General features: G+C 43.1%; 2 protein-coding genes across 2 annotated transcripts; one reads left to right on the forward strand and one right to left on the reverse strand.

The window, feature by feature from the left end:
* Window positions 1–6,364: 6,364 nt before the first annotated feature.
* LOC310869678 (C-signal-like) lies at window positions 6,365–11,292 on the forward strand. Its single transcript, XM_083780513.1, has 6 exons — window positions 6,365–6,545; window positions 6,715–6,769; window positions 6,929–7,116; window positions 8,543–8,707; window positions 9,300–9,410; window positions 11,126–11,292. The coding sequence occupies exons 1-6, from the start codon at window positions 6,402–6,404 to the stop codon at window positions 11,237–11,239; spliced, it is 777 nt and encodes a 258-aa protein (XP_083636639.1). The 5' UTR covers window positions 6,365–6,401; the 3' UTR covers window positions 11,240–11,292.
* A 26-nt stretch (window positions 11,293–11,318) lies between these two features.
* LOC310869675 (E3 ubiquitin-protein ligase TRIM35-like) lies at window positions 11,319–17,641 on the reverse strand. The gene is made up of 6 exons (XM_083780510.1): window positions 16,741–17,641; window positions 14,898–14,993; window positions 13,456–13,686; window positions 13,008–13,030; window positions 12,736–12,854; window positions 11,319–12,361 (listed from the first exon to the last, which is right to left on the reverse strand). The coding sequence occupies exons 1-6, from the start codon at window positions 17,269–17,271 to the stop codon at window positions 11,802–11,804; spliced, it is 1,560 nt and encodes a 519-aa protein (XP_083636636.1). The 5' UTR covers window positions 17,272–17,641; the 3' UTR covers window positions 11,319–11,801.
* Between the last annotated feature and the right edge of the window lie 2,712 nt (window positions 17,642–20,353).

Below are 20,353 nucleotides of genomic sequence, written 5' to 3' on the forward strand. Positions count from 1 at the left end.
CGATTTTTATTAAACAAAAGCTTGGCAGATTGAAAGAGGATAATTCAAGCTTGGCCTAGAGCTGCAATGTTGGTGATGTGGGGGCGCTGTCCTACACACCAAAGTCACACAGGAAACAATTGCATATTTGGCCACTCTGGCACGTTTTTATTTCACAGAAAAAGTTAAGTGCATCTATGCTAGGCAAAAGTCAGTTTCTCTCTTTTCAGGGGGGTAACATCAGAGGACCAGCCGAGGACCGTTAGAGGTAAGTGGGTTTATTTTAGGGTTTTCCTTCCCATTTTCAGGTTTGTGATTCCATGCATAATATGCCAAATTATTAGCGTTCAAATCAATCCAAATAATAATGTAATTTCTTACAGAGAGCAGGAGGCGCATCTACCGGTAAGTCGGCCATGTGGCAACCCAAGCAGATCTTGCTTGCAGGGAGGACAAAGAGAGACTGAGCTGCAGTTCGGGAGAGCTCCCTATATACTGCCCTAAGCTCCACCCACCTCAGGTGAACACAATTGGGCTGACGGCCTGCTCCACTCTGCCATCACAGAGTAAAGGCTCATACATAGTCTGGATTCTCGGTGGTGAGGTGACCACCGAACTACAACATGACGTCACGAGCCGCGGTGAAGAGCAAACCTCCGCCACCGCTCCAGCCCTTCTCTCTGTTTCTACTCACCACCGCTCAATGTTATTTCAGCTCCGGTGGTCAGCTCACCACCGGAGCGGTGGTCACCTCACCACCGAAAATCCAGACTATGAATAGGCCTTAAGGATGAGGTTCCACCACATTATCTAAGGAAAAACAAACCACAAATTAGCAACAAATAAACAACCAATATTATCCCAACTTGACCAAACTAAACAAATCAAATAGCCACCTTGTCATCTTTGACTTAATACCGTATAACAATGCCCCTGGATGCTCGATACCTGTTTCATTCTCCTATAGTAGTCCAGCTGTGGCCCCACTGCCCTTCGCATCCGCCCGGAATTAGCTCTGGCGTCTGGACGTTTGGGACCGGAGAGCTACATAGGAGGGTTTCACAGGACATGCAGTTTATAGCTCACCAAAACAAAATCAACTTTAACGTCTGCGTTTAAACACTTGTCTGTGCAACTGTACACTACATACCCATACTACCTGCTTCCCCACCTTCACACACCATCCTGCCCCCATATCAAGGTTCATTATTGTCTCCACCAGCCGAAGGCATGGGGAGGCTGCCATGGGCTGTTGGGTGACATCATGCACCCACTACATGAACTTTTACAGCCACAGTGGAGGAGGATATAGTGCAAGCTTTTTCGGTCATCTGTAGAACGGGTCCAGTAAGGTTCCCAAGTCTCAGTCGTGGATTCCCAGTACCAGCCCAACATATTGAAATCTAGGATATTTTGTTGGATGTATGTTGCCTCATTCCAATTGAAGCTGGTCTGCAGCTAGCCTCGGTACCAGGCTTTCATTTTTGTTGGTGCAAAAATTGAAAGCCCGGAGGAACGCATTGGCCGCTCTGGTCTAAAAGTGGGAGTCAACCCTTCCGGGTGGGCGTCGCTCCAAATGATGTGACGTAGCGCTGCACTAGGGGGGAGAGGAGGGGCCGGGGGTGACGGACAGATCGATGAGATCCAATCAGGGCGTGCGCAAATCTGAGCCGCGACCCGCCCCTCTAGACCAGAAACCTAACACGTTAGCTCAGGCTAGTCTGCAGCACAGCAGTGACATTTTACATGAGACCTAGAAGGACTTGGTACCGTTGAGAAAGGCTTTGAGTATGGCTTCCATTTCCCATAGTCAATGGGAAAAGGGATGTCAAACAAATGGTAGCAATAAAGTCCCTTGAGAACCTTCCTCCTACCTAAGCTTGATTGATTCAGCGTGTCAAAAGGCCACAACATCCCACATGTCTGTACATTGGGCTGGTATTGTGACTCTATAGTACTGTGAGTAACAAATTACAGTACACTGATGTATTTCTCCTTTCCATTCACCATGGTTTCTGATAAAGCAAACAAAATGGTACAAATTAATAATGTATAGTGTATTTTACACAGCATAAAAACCAGAGGAGAATACAGATATGTAGCTCAGAATAATACATACATACATACAGAACCAAGGTCACAGGTGTACATTTGTCAATAACGCATGGCTGCCTGGGGCTGGAGCTGACTGTAATAAGTGAGGGCTGTGGAGTGTGAGGGTTGTGAACTGGGTGAGGGTTTATATAGGGACACACCCAGACTTTTAATGTTTCAAGTGGTGATGGCAAGCAACTGTCATTGGCAAATTATTAATAAGGAGTGAGCTGTTCATCAGAGGCTGCCAGTGAGACTGCACATGGTGAACATTCACAACATGTGAGGGGGCCTGCACTAACAATGATGGCCAGATGATCATATTTGAATAACGTTGTGAGGTAGTGGGGAGATGCGTCATGAGCCAAGGAATCCAGGGAAAATTAGATTTTTTATTTTACGATTCTACGTTTCAAGAGTTATAGGGCGAAACGTAAGTTATGTGGGCTTTTATAGAGCCACCATGAGGCCGGCTGACCTTAATTATTTTGTAATACATTTTTGTAATTATTATGAACCTCCCCTCCAAGTGTTGTAACTTTAGCCCTTACAGTTTCAGAGAAAAAATACTTGAATGTGAGTTTTCGCATTTTCCCATTATAGGTCAATGGGAAAATGTGTCTGCTTAAAATGGAAGTTTGAATTGCTCCATTTCATTAATGTGCACAATTCAAAGCTTGAAACATTTGTTACAGTACTATTGTATCTGTCTACTGTGAAAAAATCATCCATTTCCATTCCATTCTCAAAAGACTTTATGAAAAGGAAGGACAGAGAAACTGGCCTTTTGTTATTTCGGACCTTTGGGTGGATGCATTTGGCAACAAGACTCATAGTAGACCGTTTCCATTATTTGTGACAACATTGTTATTCTGCAGGCGAGCAGATCCATTCTAGTGGCATCTACTAAGCCAGTGGTTCCCAACCTTTTCAGGCCGTGACCTGCCAAAATAACCCCCCCCCCCCCCCCCCCCCTGACAAGCACTTGGAATTGTAAGAGTCAATGCATTAGTTTGACTCGGTTCCACACAGACAAATATTGTGAAAATAGCCAATGCCGTAAATTGCCTATTTCCACAATGTAGATTGGCTATTTATTTTTTTCTCTATCTTTAGGTAATAGTTGACAACTTGGCCAATGTTTGACCAGTTTGTTGATTACTTTTGACGTAAAGTGAAGAGAGGAGAGTCCGCACACAGGTTTGCTCCAAGGTGTTTGCTTTTTATTCAATACACCATAAATAAGACACAACGTTTCGGCCGTGAACGGCTTTCATCAGGTTGAAACGTTGTGTCTAAGTTATTTATGGTGTATTGAATATATAAAAAGCAAACACACACAGGAACTGGATGTGCGCTAGCCACCATAGGCGGAGCTTGAACTTGACGCCTGGGGGTGCGAGCGTGTTATTTAGGTAGTACAGCAGCTCACACACATACACACATGCACTACAGCCATACAGCGAGTCATCATATCATGATAAGAGAGATGATTAGGCCTACAAACTACAGTCAGAAGCCAGAAGTTGAGTTTAAAAAAAACAAAACAAAACAAATCTTTTTTTATTTTATTTTTTTGCCTGAACCCCCTCAAGCTCCGCCCATGCTAGCCACCTACCTTTTTGACTTAAAGTGTCATCTTAAAAATGTGCAGATACCTTGGTGAGAAGTCTGGGAACAGATTGGCATTCTACATTGGTTTGTTTACAGTTGAGTCAGTGAGAAAACAATGTTTTGTTTAGTTTTTTTCCTATATATTACCCAGGGTAGTATATATATAAACTTTATTACAGGCTCGTGGCCCACAGGGTAAGACAGTACATCACAAATAGGAGAATACAAATAAAAAAAAATAAAAAAATACAGTACATTTACCCAGCCCAAGAGGTTACTACTCTAGGCGAGGCTCTTATACCAGTGTCCTCTGATGGTAGAAGTGTACCTTACAGAACTACGGCCTGGGTCTGTCAACTGACCAATGAGTCCATTCAGTGAGCGATCCAGCCTGCTCATGAATTTAAATGTCAAGTTCCTCAACAGAGCCATGAAAGTAGTGAGTCCCAATGAACAGAAAAGCCCACTGGCTCTAGTGCTCCTTGGTTTTTTTAACAGTATACGAAGACAGTCATTATAGGCTACTTGCAGTTTGCAAGTAAGCTCTCCTTCTTGTACTTTACCCACAGTGGAGCTGTGTAGCTGAGCACAAGTGCTCATTTTCAGCAATGCCCTGCACATAGAAACACACATTAAAACCTGGGAGCTGACCAGTACAACCTCAGTCTGATACTGTTGGCCACTAAGCAGCTCCACTGGAGCAGTTGGGACTTCAGTGCCTTGCTCAAGGGCACTTCAGCAGTGTTGGGTGAGTGATGACCAATCACTTCCCCACCCAGATTTTTCCTGCCTGTCCGGGGAATCGAATTGGCAGCCTTTCCGGCAACAAGTGCACTCCCCTAACCCTTAAGCCACCGCTGCCCAAATGTTGCACATTAAGTTAATCTTCTGGGGACCCGGACCGGCCCGGGTTGCTTCAAAGTGTTAATTAAACGCAGTGTGTTCAACTATTTAGCTCTCATTTTCACTTATTTTTGCAGTTTGAGAATCAGAATATGCTCACAATGAGACACCCAGCCAGGAACGAACATCAAATGTCTGAATCTGGGACCAGCTCTAAGAAATATATTTTGTCCAATGAAAGTATATGCCTATGCACAAAATGCTTGTGAAATGTGCTGTGAACATGTTATATTGATAGTACAAGCAAATTGTGCTTAATCTCATAAAATAGCAGTGTTCTCATCTGTTATAATCATTTCCAAGTGGATGTAAGCAGTGCAGTACAGTGCAGTACAGTACAGTGCAGAGAATATGTGACGGGTGGCCGTTTAAGTCACCAGAAACTATTTAAGAACCACAGTAGTATGATTAAAGTGCACTGTTTTAAAGTGCAGTGTGCGTTTATACTGTGACACTTATTTAACAACGGTAGCCGATCTACGCCACCCTTTGGTTTAAAAACAGAGTAAAGGGAACTCTTAACCCATTCTGACCTGAGATCAGATTCATACGAGGTTTCCACTGGACACACACTGGTCTGATTAACTCATTCTGACCTGAGATCAGATTCTAGAAATGTCAGTCGTTCTTTGATTTTTCAAAAATAGCAGACCTACAAGCTCGTATCGCGCCACTCGGTGGCGCGATATGAGCTTGTAGATCTGCTATTTTTAAATAGCTAAAGCATGACATGATGCCGCCACCAAAATGGGTGCCCGTTCAGAATGGGTTAAAAACAATAAAAAGGACACCCAGGTTCGATATTAAAACCAGTTAAAAAGAGCATATAAATTAAGGAAAACTATGAAAGACTGATACAGGACAGGGTTTTGGGGAGTTACAAATTCAAACTTTATTGCCTTATACAAGGGCACTCTAAAATGGCCAGTAGAAAAACACAATGAAACTTAAAACGCCCCAAGCCTAAAACCCTAACCAATCCTATATAACCAACTAAACTAAAATAATCAGTATTAAAATGTATTCAATAGACTACTGTGCAAACGGCAATGTGCAAACAAAGCAGTGTGCAAAACAGCAAAGGTGGAGGTTAGAGTCAGGGAAGGATCCAGATCTGGTCGTCACTGAAACACACGAATAAAGTACGCCAGTTCATCTGTTCCACAGTACTCTTATAATCACATCTCAAGCAGGAAGGTTGTCATGTTGGCAATACTGCGGGGTCGGGTACTTACAGGCGACCCAGGCTTTCACCTGGGCCCATCTGTCTTTGGCTTGCAGTATCGCAACCTCTCTTCCGCAGCGCCACCTCGTCTCTGACTCTGGTGCCTTCTCGGTGTCATGTCGTCTCACTCTCTCTGCTGATTGTTGGGCCACACCCAACCCAGGTGCAGGTCATTAGTTTGGCATCAGCCAGGGTTCAATGTCAGTCAGTGGAAAAACAAGTTATACAAATCATGCAACTCACAAAACAAGCAAAACTATAATCACTGGACAATAATCTCACTCTAATTAAACTCATAGCAACTTAAAGAAAACATTTCAAACAAACATGCAAAAGTATATAACACAGCAAAAGCACACAAATTATAATAAACCAAACACATATATTTATTTCCACCGGCTCACAAATACATACTATTCTCTGTGTAACCGGTATCTGCACAAACACAACAAAAAAAACTGGTGGGTGTACGTGGTCTGGCTAGCCCCTAAGATAAACATCCAACTAATCAGAGGGACTTTGCCTGAGTCATGTGAGATGCAACCATGTGAGATGCAGGCACTGGGTGAATGAGACTGGGGGAAAAATGGCTGCTAAAACATACAGTGTGCTTATCACGGGAGCTAACCGCGGCATAGGCCTGGAGATGGTTAAGCAAATGGTGGAAGCCACGCGTCCAATACTAAAGTTATTTGCCTGTTGCAGGGACCCAGACGGACCCAGAAGTGAGGTGAGACTTGTTCTCTGTGGTACTATTCTCTCTCTCGGACTGTGACAGTTTTTCCTTTGTTTTGCCAATAGTTACCCAGATTGCTGTGCTACATAAAATGTTCTTTCACAAAAATCTGTGAGAGTGCTTCCAATACCAAAACAATTTCTCCTGTGTTTATTGTTTACAGGCCTTGCAAGCCCTGGCAAAGAAGCATCCTAACGTCATCACGGTCATCCGTCTTGGTAAAATAGCTCTTGTTATTGAACCATTAAATCTTTCAATAGCTCTTCTGTCAAACCCCCTGTGGGACCAGCCATGCGCTACACTAAAGCCCAGTGTTCTGATGTTTATCTGAGTGCCTGGTATTGACTGCTTCTCTGTTCTCTCTCACCGTCTGTCAGATGTCACTGACCTCTCTAGCATAAAGCAGTCTGCCCAGAAGGTAGGCTCTCTGGTGGGGACAGGTGGTCTCAATCTGCTGGTCAACAATGCAGGGGTCCTTGCCCATGGCACCGTGATGACCACCAGCCCAGAAGACATGCAGGCTGCGTTCAACACCAACATTATGGGCCCTATGAATGTGACTAAAGTAAGGGTATAGACTAGGATGCACAAGTAATAATAATATACAAATCAACGAGTTGGTTATGGGGTTGGGAGACATATATAGATATTATATCGATATGATATAAAACTAGATATTTTGGATTATCGTAATATGGTTATCGGTTATATTGGTTATTGTAATATGGTGAGTTGTGTCTTTTCTTGGTTTAAATCACAATTTTATACGTATAGTTCAAAATTCTAAATTGTTCAATTGGCGGAAATAGCCAATTATCTGATCATCTGCCTAGGCAAGCAGACCATTTGTATTGCACAGTACTTAAAGGTATAGTCAGTGATTTCACTCAAAAAACCTTAGGTTTCGTTTTTGGCTGTGGGACCCAGCCTTTTGTCCAATCAGGATAGAGAGTCAAAAACGAAACCTAAGGTTTTTTGACCCCCAGGGGTTAACTGGGGACAGGGAGGAACTCCTTATATGGCCAGCACACTCTATAGTAGGGAGGATTATCACAACAAAACAAAAAAATAAGTGATATTTGAATTAAGTGAAATCACTGAATATACCTTTAAAGGTATATTCAGTGATTTCACTCAAAAAACCTTAGGTTTCGTTTTTGGCTGTGGGACCCAGCCTTTCGTCCAATCAGGATAGAGAGTCAAAAACGAAACCTAAGGTTTTTTGACCCCCAGGGGTTAACTGGGGACAGGGAGGAACTCCTTATATGGCCAGCACACTCTAGTAGGGAGGATTATCACAACAAAACAAAAAAATAAGTGATATTTGAATTAAGTGAAATCACTGAATATACCTTTAAATAATTTAAAAGGCACACCTTGTTGGTAAATAAACTTTGAGGAATGTGTTTGCAAAACTCCACCCAACCTCTTTCTATGTTCATTCTAGAATCCACTGGAAGTTTAGAAGTAATTCTCTTTAGGAAGTTGGACTTCCATTGACAGAATTTCATTGGAATTTCAACTTAAAGGGACACTTCACCCTTTTTGCAAAAAAATATATGTTAATGACGTTTAGAAGCTTTAGATCACTTTCCTGGGGGTATTTATGTGTGTAATATGTGGTTTTAGATATTTTAGATTGTAGCAGTGAGCCTGTTGTCTCTGATGTCATAGACACTGGTCTCACTACCTTCCTGGACTACAATTCCCATAATTCTTTGGTGCACTGCTCCTCCTTGCGGATAGGGGGAGAGCTGTCTTACTGAGACAACATGTAGTCCAGGAAGGAAGTGAGCCCAGTGTCCATGACATCAGAGACAACAGGCTCACTGCTACAATCTAAAATATCTAAAACCACATATTACACACATAAATACCCCCAGGAAAGTGTTCTAAAGCTTCTAAACGTCATTAACATATATTTTTTTGCAAAAAGGGTGAAGTGTCCCTTTAACACTGCTCTCCCCCTCTTGGCCATGGTGGACCATTAGGAGTTCCTGCCTCTGGTGCAGACAGCAGCGAGGGCCAGCGGGGCGCCGGAGAGGATGTCTTGTAGCAAGGCGGCCGTCATCAATATCTCCTCACTGATGGCCTCCATGGCCTCTCTGGCAGCTTCATACTCCCACATGCCTGTTATGTCCTACCGAGTCAGCAAGGTGAAGACAGGCAGATAACTAGACCATTCAATGTCCTTATCAATGCATACGACACACACACTGTAGACATTGTAGAAACTGCTGTGAGCTGTAAACTCGCTTGTAGATCAGTTCTTTTTTGGTATTCTATCTGTGTATAAGGTAGTACAAACGTATGTAGGATATAAGTAGTTAACCCATTCTGACCGGGCACGCATTTTGGTGTCAGCATCATGTTATGCTTTAGCTATTTAAAAAATAGCAGATCTACAAGCTCATATCGCGCCACCGAGTGGCGCGATACGAGCTTGTAGGTCTGCTATTTTTGAAAAATCGAAGAACGACTGACATTTTTTAGAATCTGATCTCAGGTCAGAATGGGTTAATCAGACCAGTGTGTGTCCAGTGGAAACCTCGTATGAATCTGATCTCAGGTCAGAATGGGTTCATCAGACCAGTGTGTGTCCGGCGGAAACCTCGTATGAATCTGATCTCAGGTCAGAATGGGTTAAACATGTGACAGGGGAAGTGGTGAACCCTCACCTCTAATGTCCTGAGTCCTGACTGGCCTTTTATCTTTCCTTCTCTCCGTCTCTCCTGTAACCGGCGTCAGGCGGGGTTGAACATGCTGATGCTGTGCTGCTCAGAGGAGTTCGGGAAGGATGAGATTCTGTTTGCAGGCCTGCACCCTGGCTGGGTGAAAACAGAGATGGGCGGTAGTGAGGTAAATAACAATAATAAATATAATACTATAGAGGGTATGTGCGTGACATCATCATCATACCCGGAAGTTATGTGACTTTCTGGTCTTGACAGCCCATACATCCAAACAGAAAAGTCCTCCCTGATTGCATTAAACGTTAAACTCACTTTGCCAATCACTTTATGCATGCACATACCCTCTTTACACCCATATAGCGCTTTTATTTTTTATTTTTTTTATTATATTTTTTATCCCACGATTTTGTAACCCATTTTTCACCCCTGTGTCAATCATCTAATGTGATCCTGGGCTCTACACACCCTCCGCCAACCTGGGGAGAGCAACGGACTTAACTCATGCTTCCTTCATGCCTGAGTGTCCAAGTTGCTCCTTTACACCTGACAGGGGGGAGTTTCCCTGGTTGGACGTAGCGCGTGGAAGGAACACGTTATTCCAACCAGTTCCTTTCCCCTCCATCAGGCGCCCCGGCTGGCCAGGGGGAGGCAGTTTAGTGACCAGGATTACTGCATGTTTTTGTGAGGGTACCTACCCTAGGGGACACGGGGAGAACATGCAAACTCCACACAGAAAGGCCCTTTCGCCAACCCCACCTTCGGGTATGGGCACTGATGACGCGGAGGAGGAAACACGCCGCCAGCACCCACAGCGCCCCGAGCGGGAATCGAACCCAGGACCTTCTAGCTGTGAGGCGACAGCACTACCAACTGTGCCACCGTGCCACTATGCCCTGCATATAGCGCTTTTCTATGTACTCAAAGACACGTTACGTGTGTGTGGGGAAAACAAATCATCAAGATGGAATGCCAAATAAAATAATTACTACATGGCAATTATAATACGTAAAAACGCAACTGCAAATGAAAATTTATTTAAAAGTAACTTTATTAAATTCCCAAAGAACGTAATTCACATGGTGACATGCATAGTACATGTACTGTGTTGGGAACGGAATCAATAATCGGCTATGCTGAAGCACAGAGAAACCAGAGCAATTAATGCATCCAGACAGTGTGATGTTATTGCAAAGGGCAAAGTCTGCAGCTGATCTGGAGCTTCTGATTGGCTGGGTGACTGGGAGTATAGAGAATCAATCAATACAAGTCCAAATCTGTTACTTGTATTTATTTTTTTCCACTTAATTTTTATTTAAGGAATAACAGACAGGAAAAAAACAACTGACAAGACTATACGGAAAGAAAAATAAAAGAAAAAGACAAAAAGTAAAAAAGTAAAAGAAAAAAGGCTGCATTTTTCATATTACAAAAAAGAAAAAACATTCAATTAAATCCTATTGCAATATCGCTAGGCTGAGAGAAGAGATTCCACTTTTCATAGAATTTATCCTCTTGTAGTCTAAGTATGAATGTTAGTTTTTCCATAGCATACAGTTCCTCAATAATGTCCATCCATTGATCTTTCGTTGGTGGGTCCTGCTGGCACCAGCGTCGTGTGATTGCATTTTTACTTGCTGCTAAGAGGATCTTGATTAAATATTTATCATGTATTAGAAAATGTATGTTTTTTAAATCTGTAAAAGTAGCAGATCGACAAGCTCAAAAGCGACCTTGTGGATCTGCTACTTTTGAAGCTTTTGTGTGTGTGACACTGTAGGTCAAGTAGGGCTAACAAAAAAACATTAGAATATGGAGATAGGAGGTTTCTGTCCGACAGCAACGACATGCTAAACGTTAAGTGTGTGTGTTTGTGACCACCAGGCACACATGGAAGCTCCAGAGAGTGTGGAGGGGCTTCTCCGTGTGATGGACTCCCTGACTGACGAGCATAATGGGGCCTTCCTGGATTATCAGGGGAAGACCATACCCTGGTAGACACAGACAGTCACTCTGTACTTCACCAACTGCAAATAAACAAGGAGAACTGTGTACTTTATTTTTTTTTATATATATATAACTTTATTTATAAGATTTTCAATTTTTGTAGACAAACAACCCCACATATACCCCACCCTCCCCGGTTCCATCACAAAACAAGACAACAACAACAACAAACAACAACAAAAAACAATAAAATAAAATAAAATAAACAGGTAGTAAAGGATATAAATAATAAATGAAATAAATACAATAAAATAAAATTAGCCTTTTACTAGATTAAGGGGCTACACAGTGAACCAAATTACATGTAGGAAAAACACTTAGGACACATCATCAAAAGACAGTGAGTCGGAAGACAGTGAAAGGGTGAATTCAAGGAAAGGGGAGATTTGAACCTGCTGTATCTTCTGTGTACTTCTGATTACTTCTGGTTCAAGATTCATTTTCATCAAGATTTGTTGTGCGAGTCACTGCAACTGATTAAAACACGCCAAATACTACAATTACAATTAAAGTTCATTGAATGTACAAGCACTGCCTGCTAAATCCATCCATTTCACCAGGTGGCACTATTCCACACAGCCACTTTAGCCGGGCAGATCCTAAGGGGCGCAGGGTTGTTCCCATTTATGTTGGCTCCCGGGCAGAAGAAGGGGAACATCTTCTCGGTGAAGAAGTCGTGAAAGGTGTGGATGTGGCTCATGCTGAGCGGGTTGGAGAAGGTGACCTCCCCGGAGTCGTAGTCCAGCTGCACCCTCACCCTGGTCAGCTCCCCCTTCAGCTCCAGCGGGGTGCTGGGCCGAGTCATGGCCGAGTACTCGCCCTCGCAGTGGGTGATCATCCAGAAGCCTCCTTCGGGACACCCGGAGATGCGGCCCTTCCTGCTGATGGAGCCCTTGACCACCCCCAGCATCCAGTCGTCCTTGTCACCCACGTCCACCTCCCATGCGTGGCGGCCCGCTGTGAAGCCCTCGGAGCCCAGCACAAACACAAAGTGGCCGAAGCGTTCGGGGTTGTCTGGGAGCTGCCGGACGGAGCCACTGTTGGCCACGGCGGTCAGGTCTTTGGACAGGGACAGCCAGGAGTACGCCGTGTTGGGGTCCAAGCTGACAGGCGCTGGATGGAGAGACGTTGTTAGAATAGTCCTGAAATGTCCTTTTACATAGTCATGTAAATTAAATAAAAACACATATAGCCAGAAGGCTCACCCACTCGCCAACATTCTTTTTTTTGGGGCCAGCTCGCTCCGAGTGGTTCTTGTATTCATTTACTGAGGACAAGGTTAGGAATAAGTTTAAGGTATAGTTTTCCTGAGATTACGTTTAGGAATAAGGTTAGTTTTAGCCATAGTTTTCCTGAGGTTACGTTTTAGGAATACCTGGTGGTGACCATTCTGAGGTCGTCAGATTTGACCCGTGGCGAGCGTGTTTTGGGGGCGAGCGTCCTTGTATTCCAGCCATTACATACTAGAGTAGGGGGGAGCTGCTTACTGTATTGAACAAGGTCCACCATCTTCTCCCAGATCTGGTATTTTAAGGAGCTGATGTGTTTGGCCACATCTATAAGAACTCCAGGTAGCTTTTCTGGTTCCTTCGGAGTGATCTGTGCTCTGTGGAAATAACATCCCACATGGGTGTCAGGCACATGCGTACGCAGTGAAATCTGTGGGTCCATTTTTACAACTTCAGAGTGAAATGAACACTCTACTACTTGCAGCGTAGTCTTGGAAGTTTAAAAATAATTGTACTGGGATAAAACTTACCTCTTCTTGATATTGTTATAGTTCTGAAATCATAAAAGGAGCATATGTTTTGTCAGATGAAAATCAACAATGAGAAATACTATTAAATGCCATGTAAATTATATTTTTGTTAAAAGGTTAAATCTACATGTCAATAGTAACAATCATTGTGTTTGTTCAGTAACGGTCTCCCCATCTCTCTAGCTCTTTAGTTTAGTACAAAATAAATGTTCTTTGTTTCATCACTTCAAATTGATTATTTTGAATCCTGTATGAGTTCTCTCTCCTGATTGTATAAGAGCGATATCCTGACCTGCAAATGTATATTTTGTTTACTAAAGACCTGCAGTCAGGAAGACCCCTGTTATTGAACCCGCACTCCAGAGCCACGATTACCAGAATATAGAGCAATTTAACACCTACGTATATGTTAACAAAACAAGTTCACTAAAGTTTAGTGCACCTTTACCTGAAGAAACTGAGCATCGTCAGACGCAAGTTCGTTCTCGATGGCGATGATGGCCTGAGAGAACGTGATGATGTCTTTGGTGACGCCGTCGGTCTTCTTCTTCATCTGTTGTTTCTTCTGCGCGTCTTCTTCCCTCAGGGCGGCCAGCCTCGCAGTCTCCTCCTGCTGGAGGAACCGCCGGAGCTGCTCGATCTCCTCTTTGATCTGCATCTCTGTAGCCTGCGTCTGGTTCTACATGACACACACACACACACACACACACACACACACACACACACACACACACACACACACACACACACACACACACACACACACACACACACACACACACACACACACACACACACACACACACACACACACACACACACACACACACACACACACGCACGCACACACACACACACACACACACACACACACACACCACAATCAGCTTTATATTGTCACAACACCAGCAGTGGAAAGAGTACTCACATTTGTAAAGGCAAGGCAAGAAAGAAAGAAAGAAAGAAAGAAAATGGCACAAAAACAACCAAAATCATATACTTAGCAAAAGTGTATATATATGTAAAATGACATTTATGATGTGATGAAGCCATGAATAAAGAAAGGAACACCGAACAAAAATGGCAGGAAGGCACAGTCAAAGAATAACATCCAAAGAGTGGTGTACCTACTGTAAGGTGCATGATTAAACATTAGCAATGGCTAGATGAGGCAGAAATGCTTCCTGCCCAGGTTGAAAACATATCCAGATATATATTGTAGAAAAGCAGGAGGTATAGGTATATAAAATAAATCTGTAGATCACAGTATCATGTGCATGGTTAAAGTGAAAAACACCAGCTATTAAAAACCTATAGCCGCAGGTATGGAATCAGTTTCATGTGCATGGTGAAAGTTGCATGGTTAAATAAAAACGTAGCAATAATATAGCAGCTAGAATACATGGAATATTGAACATACATTTACAAAATAACCCAAACAAGCATTTAACCCATTCTGAACGGGCACCCATTTTGGTGTTGGCATCATGTTATGCTTTAGCTATTTAAAAATAGCAGATCTACAAGCTCATATCGCGCCACCGAGTGGCGCGATATGAGCTTGTAGATCTGCTATTTTTTGAAAAATCGAAGAACGACTGACATTTTTTAGAATCTGATCTCAGGTCAGAATGGGTTAATCAGACCAGTGTGTGTCCGGCAGAAACCTCGTATGAATCTGATCTCAGGTCAGAATGGGTTAAATAAACAGAACTGTGCATTATGTATTGTAGGGAGAACAATACAGTACACCATGTCACAGAATCTAATAACATTTCTCCTGAAAACAAGTTTTGCAAACACATTCCTCGAAGAGTGTATGTGCCTTAATGTCAGAGCTGAGAGATGCAGGTATTCTACAATATTCTACAACATCGTGTTTATTGATACCTTCATGTGAACGGTTGTGTCATCACACTCCTGCTTGCCCTCATACAGGCTTCGCAGGGCTTTCTTCAAAGGAATCAGCTCCTTCCTCAATTCCTCCTATCCAGACAGAGAGAACGAGAGACAGAGAGAGGGAGAAATAATTTAAGAATGCTACATCTAAAGACAATTGGGTTCCCACACATTTTTAACAATGACTTCAAAACATTTGCATATTTTTTTCAAATTATTTTACCCCATTTCTGGGCCTATAGCATGAGGCTCTTGCCATCAATGCTCCAAGACAGACTCGAGCGAAGGTGTCACGCGGCAAAAAGAACAGATTTAATTTCAACCTTTATTTAGTTCTCGGAGAAAGCACTGAGGGCTGGGACCCTCTTTTTCAGCAGTGCCGAGATTAGAACAACACATCAATAATGTACAATCATGTAAAAGTGGAGACAAAGGAAAAACAAAACATAGATCAACAAGCTAACATATCACGACACGATGCAATCATGCAACATGTTAGCTTGTATATCTATTATTTTTGTCATGTGACCTCCTGTATATGGATTAGGCCACAGGTATTTCACAAAATCAATAGCACAACACTATGACCCCCTTTCCACCCGCTTCAGTTCAGATTTTAGTCCATGAGCCAGACCTTCAAAATTGGAACATTAATTATGAATTGAGTGGGCAAAAAAGCTACTCCTGTGGAAGGGTTATCAATTATATATAACCCATTCTGACCGGGCACCCATTTTGGTGTCAGCATCATATTATGCTTTAGCTATTGAAAAATAGCAGATCTACAAGCTCGTATCGCGCCACCGAGTGGCGCGATACGAGCTTGTAGGTCTGCTATTTTTTGAAAAATCGAAGAGCGACTGTGACATTTTTAGAATCTGATCTCAGGTCAGAATGGGTTAATCAGACCAGTGTGTGTCCGGTGGAAACCTCGTATGAATCTGATCTCAGGTCAGAATGGGATAAATATACGATCCTATAAACAATTTAATATAGGTATGGTTTTGCCCGCTCAATTCATAATTAACGTTCCAATTTTGGAGGTCTGGCTCATGGACTAAAACTGATTCTGAACTGAACCGGTTCCCAACCGGTGGAATATATATTAGCCCATTCTGACCTGAGATCAGATTCATACGAGGTTTCCGCCGGACACACACTGGTCTGATGAACCCATTCTGACCTGAGATCAGATTCTAAAAATGTCAGTCGCTCTTCGATTTTTCAAAAATAGCAGACCTACAAGCTCGTATCGCGCCACTCGGTGGCGCGATATGAGCTTGTAGATCTGCTATTTTTAAATAGCTAAAGCATAACATGATGCCAACACCAAAATGGGTGCCCGGTCAGAATGGGTTAGATATGCAAATATATTCCAAAGCATTTCATTCCATTCCAAACCTTTTCCAGGCCTGGACAACCGCTTTTCTCATTTCAAAACATTTCCAGGAATTATCATGACCATGGGAACCGAACCCTGCTTATATGGTCACCAATGGCTCTGGTTCCCAGCTAGCATACTTAAAATCACAGCTTCTGCAGATTTACGCTTTTGTTTCACTCATCTACAGTATGCCAGTTGTCTATACAGTACGTCAGTGACTCCAAATGTGGGCAAGGTTTCAGACCAATCAGAGCCCCATTGAATTCCATTATAAAGTGTAAGATAAATATTCCAAGAAAATGTAAAACATGTGAAAGGAAAAACAAATTGTGGAGGTACTTCTGTGGCCTACTGGCAATATGCACAAGAAGACGTTTGAGAGATTACGTCCAGATACACACACACAGACCCTCTTACAGACTTCCTGGAACGAGTGGCAGAGAGCCTCACCTTGAGGTCGTGAGCTCCCTCTTCCAAGGGACACACGTTGTGGCCCTGGTGTCTCTTGGAGGTGTGACACACCAGGCAGAGAACCTCCGAGTCGTCCAGGCAGAAGAGCTTGAGCACCTCGCCATGTGCGAGGCACCTCACCACCGCTGGGCCCCCTCCCATCATGCCGCCGGCCGTGCCCGCGGCCTGCTCCAGCTCCTGCTCCTTCAGGAACGAGCTGGCCACGTTCTTCAGGGCTAGGCTGACCGTGGGCTCCGTCAGGGAGCATTTCCTCCGGCAGACGGGACACTCTCTCCTGGCCTTCTTCTTGTTCCAGAACTGCTGCAGGCAGTCGCGGCAGAAGCTGTGGCTGCACTTCAGCACCACAGGGTCCTTGAAGATCTCGCAGCAGACGGGGCAGGACAGCTCGTCCTCCAGGCTGCCCGAGCGTGAGGAAGCGGCCCGCGGACGCAGGACCGCAGCTATCTTGGGACTCTGGAGGAAGGAAGGCTTCCCGGGCTGGGAGGACGCACGTGGGCGGCGCAACGCCATGGCTGGGTTCCTGTTGGAAGTTTACTGGTGGGTCTTTTTCAGCAGAAGTAAGCAGGGTAAGAGACTCGACTGCTGTGTGAGGGAAGAGCAAAGTGACTGCAGTATGTACAGTAAAGGACAGGGGATATTGATCAACAGAAAGACGTGAAGAACAGGTTTACTTCAGCTCTAGTAAATAGGGGATGTGTTGCCAGCCCTTTTCCTTTCTGGCCACTCATACTAAAACCTTGTCACTGTTGTCAGAGTCCAGTAGTCAGCCAACAGTCCTTTTTTTGAGTGGTCTCCTTACGGAGCTGTGTGTGGGTGGGTGGGTGGCTGGGTGCGTCCGAGCACGAAAACAGCATGGTTGTTTTTCACCACCTGTGCGCAACCTCACACACACACAAACACACGTACACAAACACACGCACACATATTAACTGTAAAATGGTAAATAAATGGTAAATGGTGCATTTATATAGCGCCTTTATCCAAGGCGCTTTACAGAGATTGTGCATTACATTCACCCATTCACACACACACACACACACACACATTCACAACTGTATATATGATGATTTCAGGTGTGCCAGTACAGTACAGTACAGTACAGTGGGGGAACCGCCACACGGTAACTCTGCCCAAAAGAAACCCAAACAATGATCAGTAGTTATCATTCTCATCTCAACTGACAACTATTAGACTAGTAGCTCTGGTCCATAGCTCGAATGCATTTGTCTAATGTATTTGCCTTTGCAAGGGATTAGAGCTATATGGACCAGAGCTATTAGACTAGTAGACTTTGATACGGTTTGTGAATGTAAAGAAACACTTTTTTTAATTCAAACGCTGTACTGCCGAATGTACACAACAAACAAAGGCCTACAAAGTCTGATAGTGAGACCGATCAGTGACCTTCTGGGCGCTAACTAAGCATATCAAGTGTAAGAACAGTATATCGTATTACAGTATCGCCTATGCACCGTTGACACTACAAGTGAGCGATTTAACGCTCTAGCAGTTAGAAGTCATACATATTTCAGGAGCAAAACAAGATTCTGATAAATAACACTCGGCACACAAACACACTCAGGTTGTGTTCTACGAATGATAGCAGACAGTCCGGGAGGTAAGGTTTCTGTTTCCATTAGGCAAGACGAGCGAGAATTGAGTTAGCCTGTGGGGAAAACATTGAGCTGACCTGAATGCACCTCATTCTCAGCTAACACATAGTCCAAACACAAAGTTTTCAAATTGGATATTTCAGAATGTGCTACACTGGTTTCACACTGCAAATGTACCATGTAACAAAGAAGAGACAAGAAATTCCTTGATCAATGTCATTAGTATTGTCATAATCGGATATTGACAACAGTGTAACAGAAAGCAGTCAAAATAATGTTTCTCAGTCAGTGTCCGTTAGTGTTCTATAGCATCTGTCTCATAGACATATCCCCCATTCATCAGCATCAAAGAACAAAATCAATCCCAATAACCACAGAATTTCTTCATACTTGGGGAATACTGAAAGAGGACGACAAAAAGGTATGCTGCAAACATTTTTGTTTTGACAATACTTAGTTGTAGGAGAGAAGACTGGTTGCCTTGGAAATTCAATGCGGTTAACACTGCACGTGTTTTACTCCCCGGAATAACCACCTGTTTATTTCATTTGTTTACAATATATATTGCATTAGGATAGAGTGAAAGGAAGATTGTTTCTTAAACTTTTCAACCCATCTTCATTATAATAAGTCTTCACTAATAATCATTTTCCTACTCAGTCTGTGTCTCATAGGATGGCTGTGGGCAGTTTAGAAGTCTTCCAGTGACATGACATCATCATTAGGCAAAAATATTTAGATTTTCATTATTGTGAGAACGATTGCTTCCATTTTCGCTTTGCAACTTTTCAGGACTAGAAAGCCTGCAGTTTCTATTAGCTTGTATTCCCCATCGATGATGTCACTGGAAGACAGTTTCAGAACTGCCCACAGCCCTCCTATGAGACACAGACTGAGTAGGAAATGATTGCAAAATTTTTTCATGATTATTAGTGAGGACCTATTATATGAAAATAGGTTGAAAAGTGGTGAAGTGGTCCTTTAACCCATTCTGACCGGGCACCCATTTTGGTGTCAGCATCATGTTATGCTTTAGCTATTGAAAAATAGCAGATCTACAAGCTCATAGCGCGCCACCGAGTGGTGCGATACGAGCTTGTAGGTCTGCTATTTATGAAAAATCGAAGAGCGACTGACATTTTTAGAATCTGATCTCAGGTCAGAATGGGTTCATCAGACCTGTGTGTGTCCGGCGGAAACCTCGTATGAATCTGATCTCAGGTCAGATTGGGTTAAAACCAAAACGGATTCAACCACACGACACCACCCTGCTGCTTATACAACCCTTCTCTTGGTTTTATAAAAAACAAACTAAACATTACATCATTTAATATAAAACAATATTGCAAAAACACTAAAAACAATTCTGCACAAAACCACAAACAGGCATCATTCCTACATTTTGTTCACATAAAACCATGGGAAATCCTTCCAAAAAAAGGAAATATAACACTGATTCTCTTAATACTGACATGGCATTTCTGTAAAAACTAGAAACTTGAATAACGCTGTCTATAATTTAGCTTCATTGCAGCATTTGAGTGTTAATAGTGAAAAAAACACCTTTGATTTAGCAGACGCTGACCTACGTACGAACTATGATTACTATGGTCTTTCACATCACAACAGCTCATTGACCTAAAAGGTAAAAACCCACAACAGACCTTCATTATGACGGAAAACATAATAGCCACATGCTTACAAGACTTATGATCCATAACTGTAAAACAAAGTGGTCCAGGACAACACTGTAAAACACTGTATCCATACCTCTGCACATAACAGTCCATGCAGACCTCTTGTAATTAGGGATGCACCGATCCGATAATCATATCGGAGATCGGCGCCGATAGAGGCTAAAATTCTAGATCGGGTATCGGAACGGTGGCCGATCCATTATCCGATCCGATCCGATAATTACAGTATGAAAACAACTCTACCTCCTCTGTGACACAGCAGTGTAGTATTGACAGTATAAC

This window comes from Protomyctophum parallelum (genome assembly GCF_964188405.1).
Source record: "Protomyctophum parallelum genome assembly, chromosome: 13".
Lineage (NCBI taxonomy): Eukaryota > Metazoa > Chordata > Actinopteri > Myctophiformes > Myctophidae > Protomyctophum > Protomyctophum parallelum.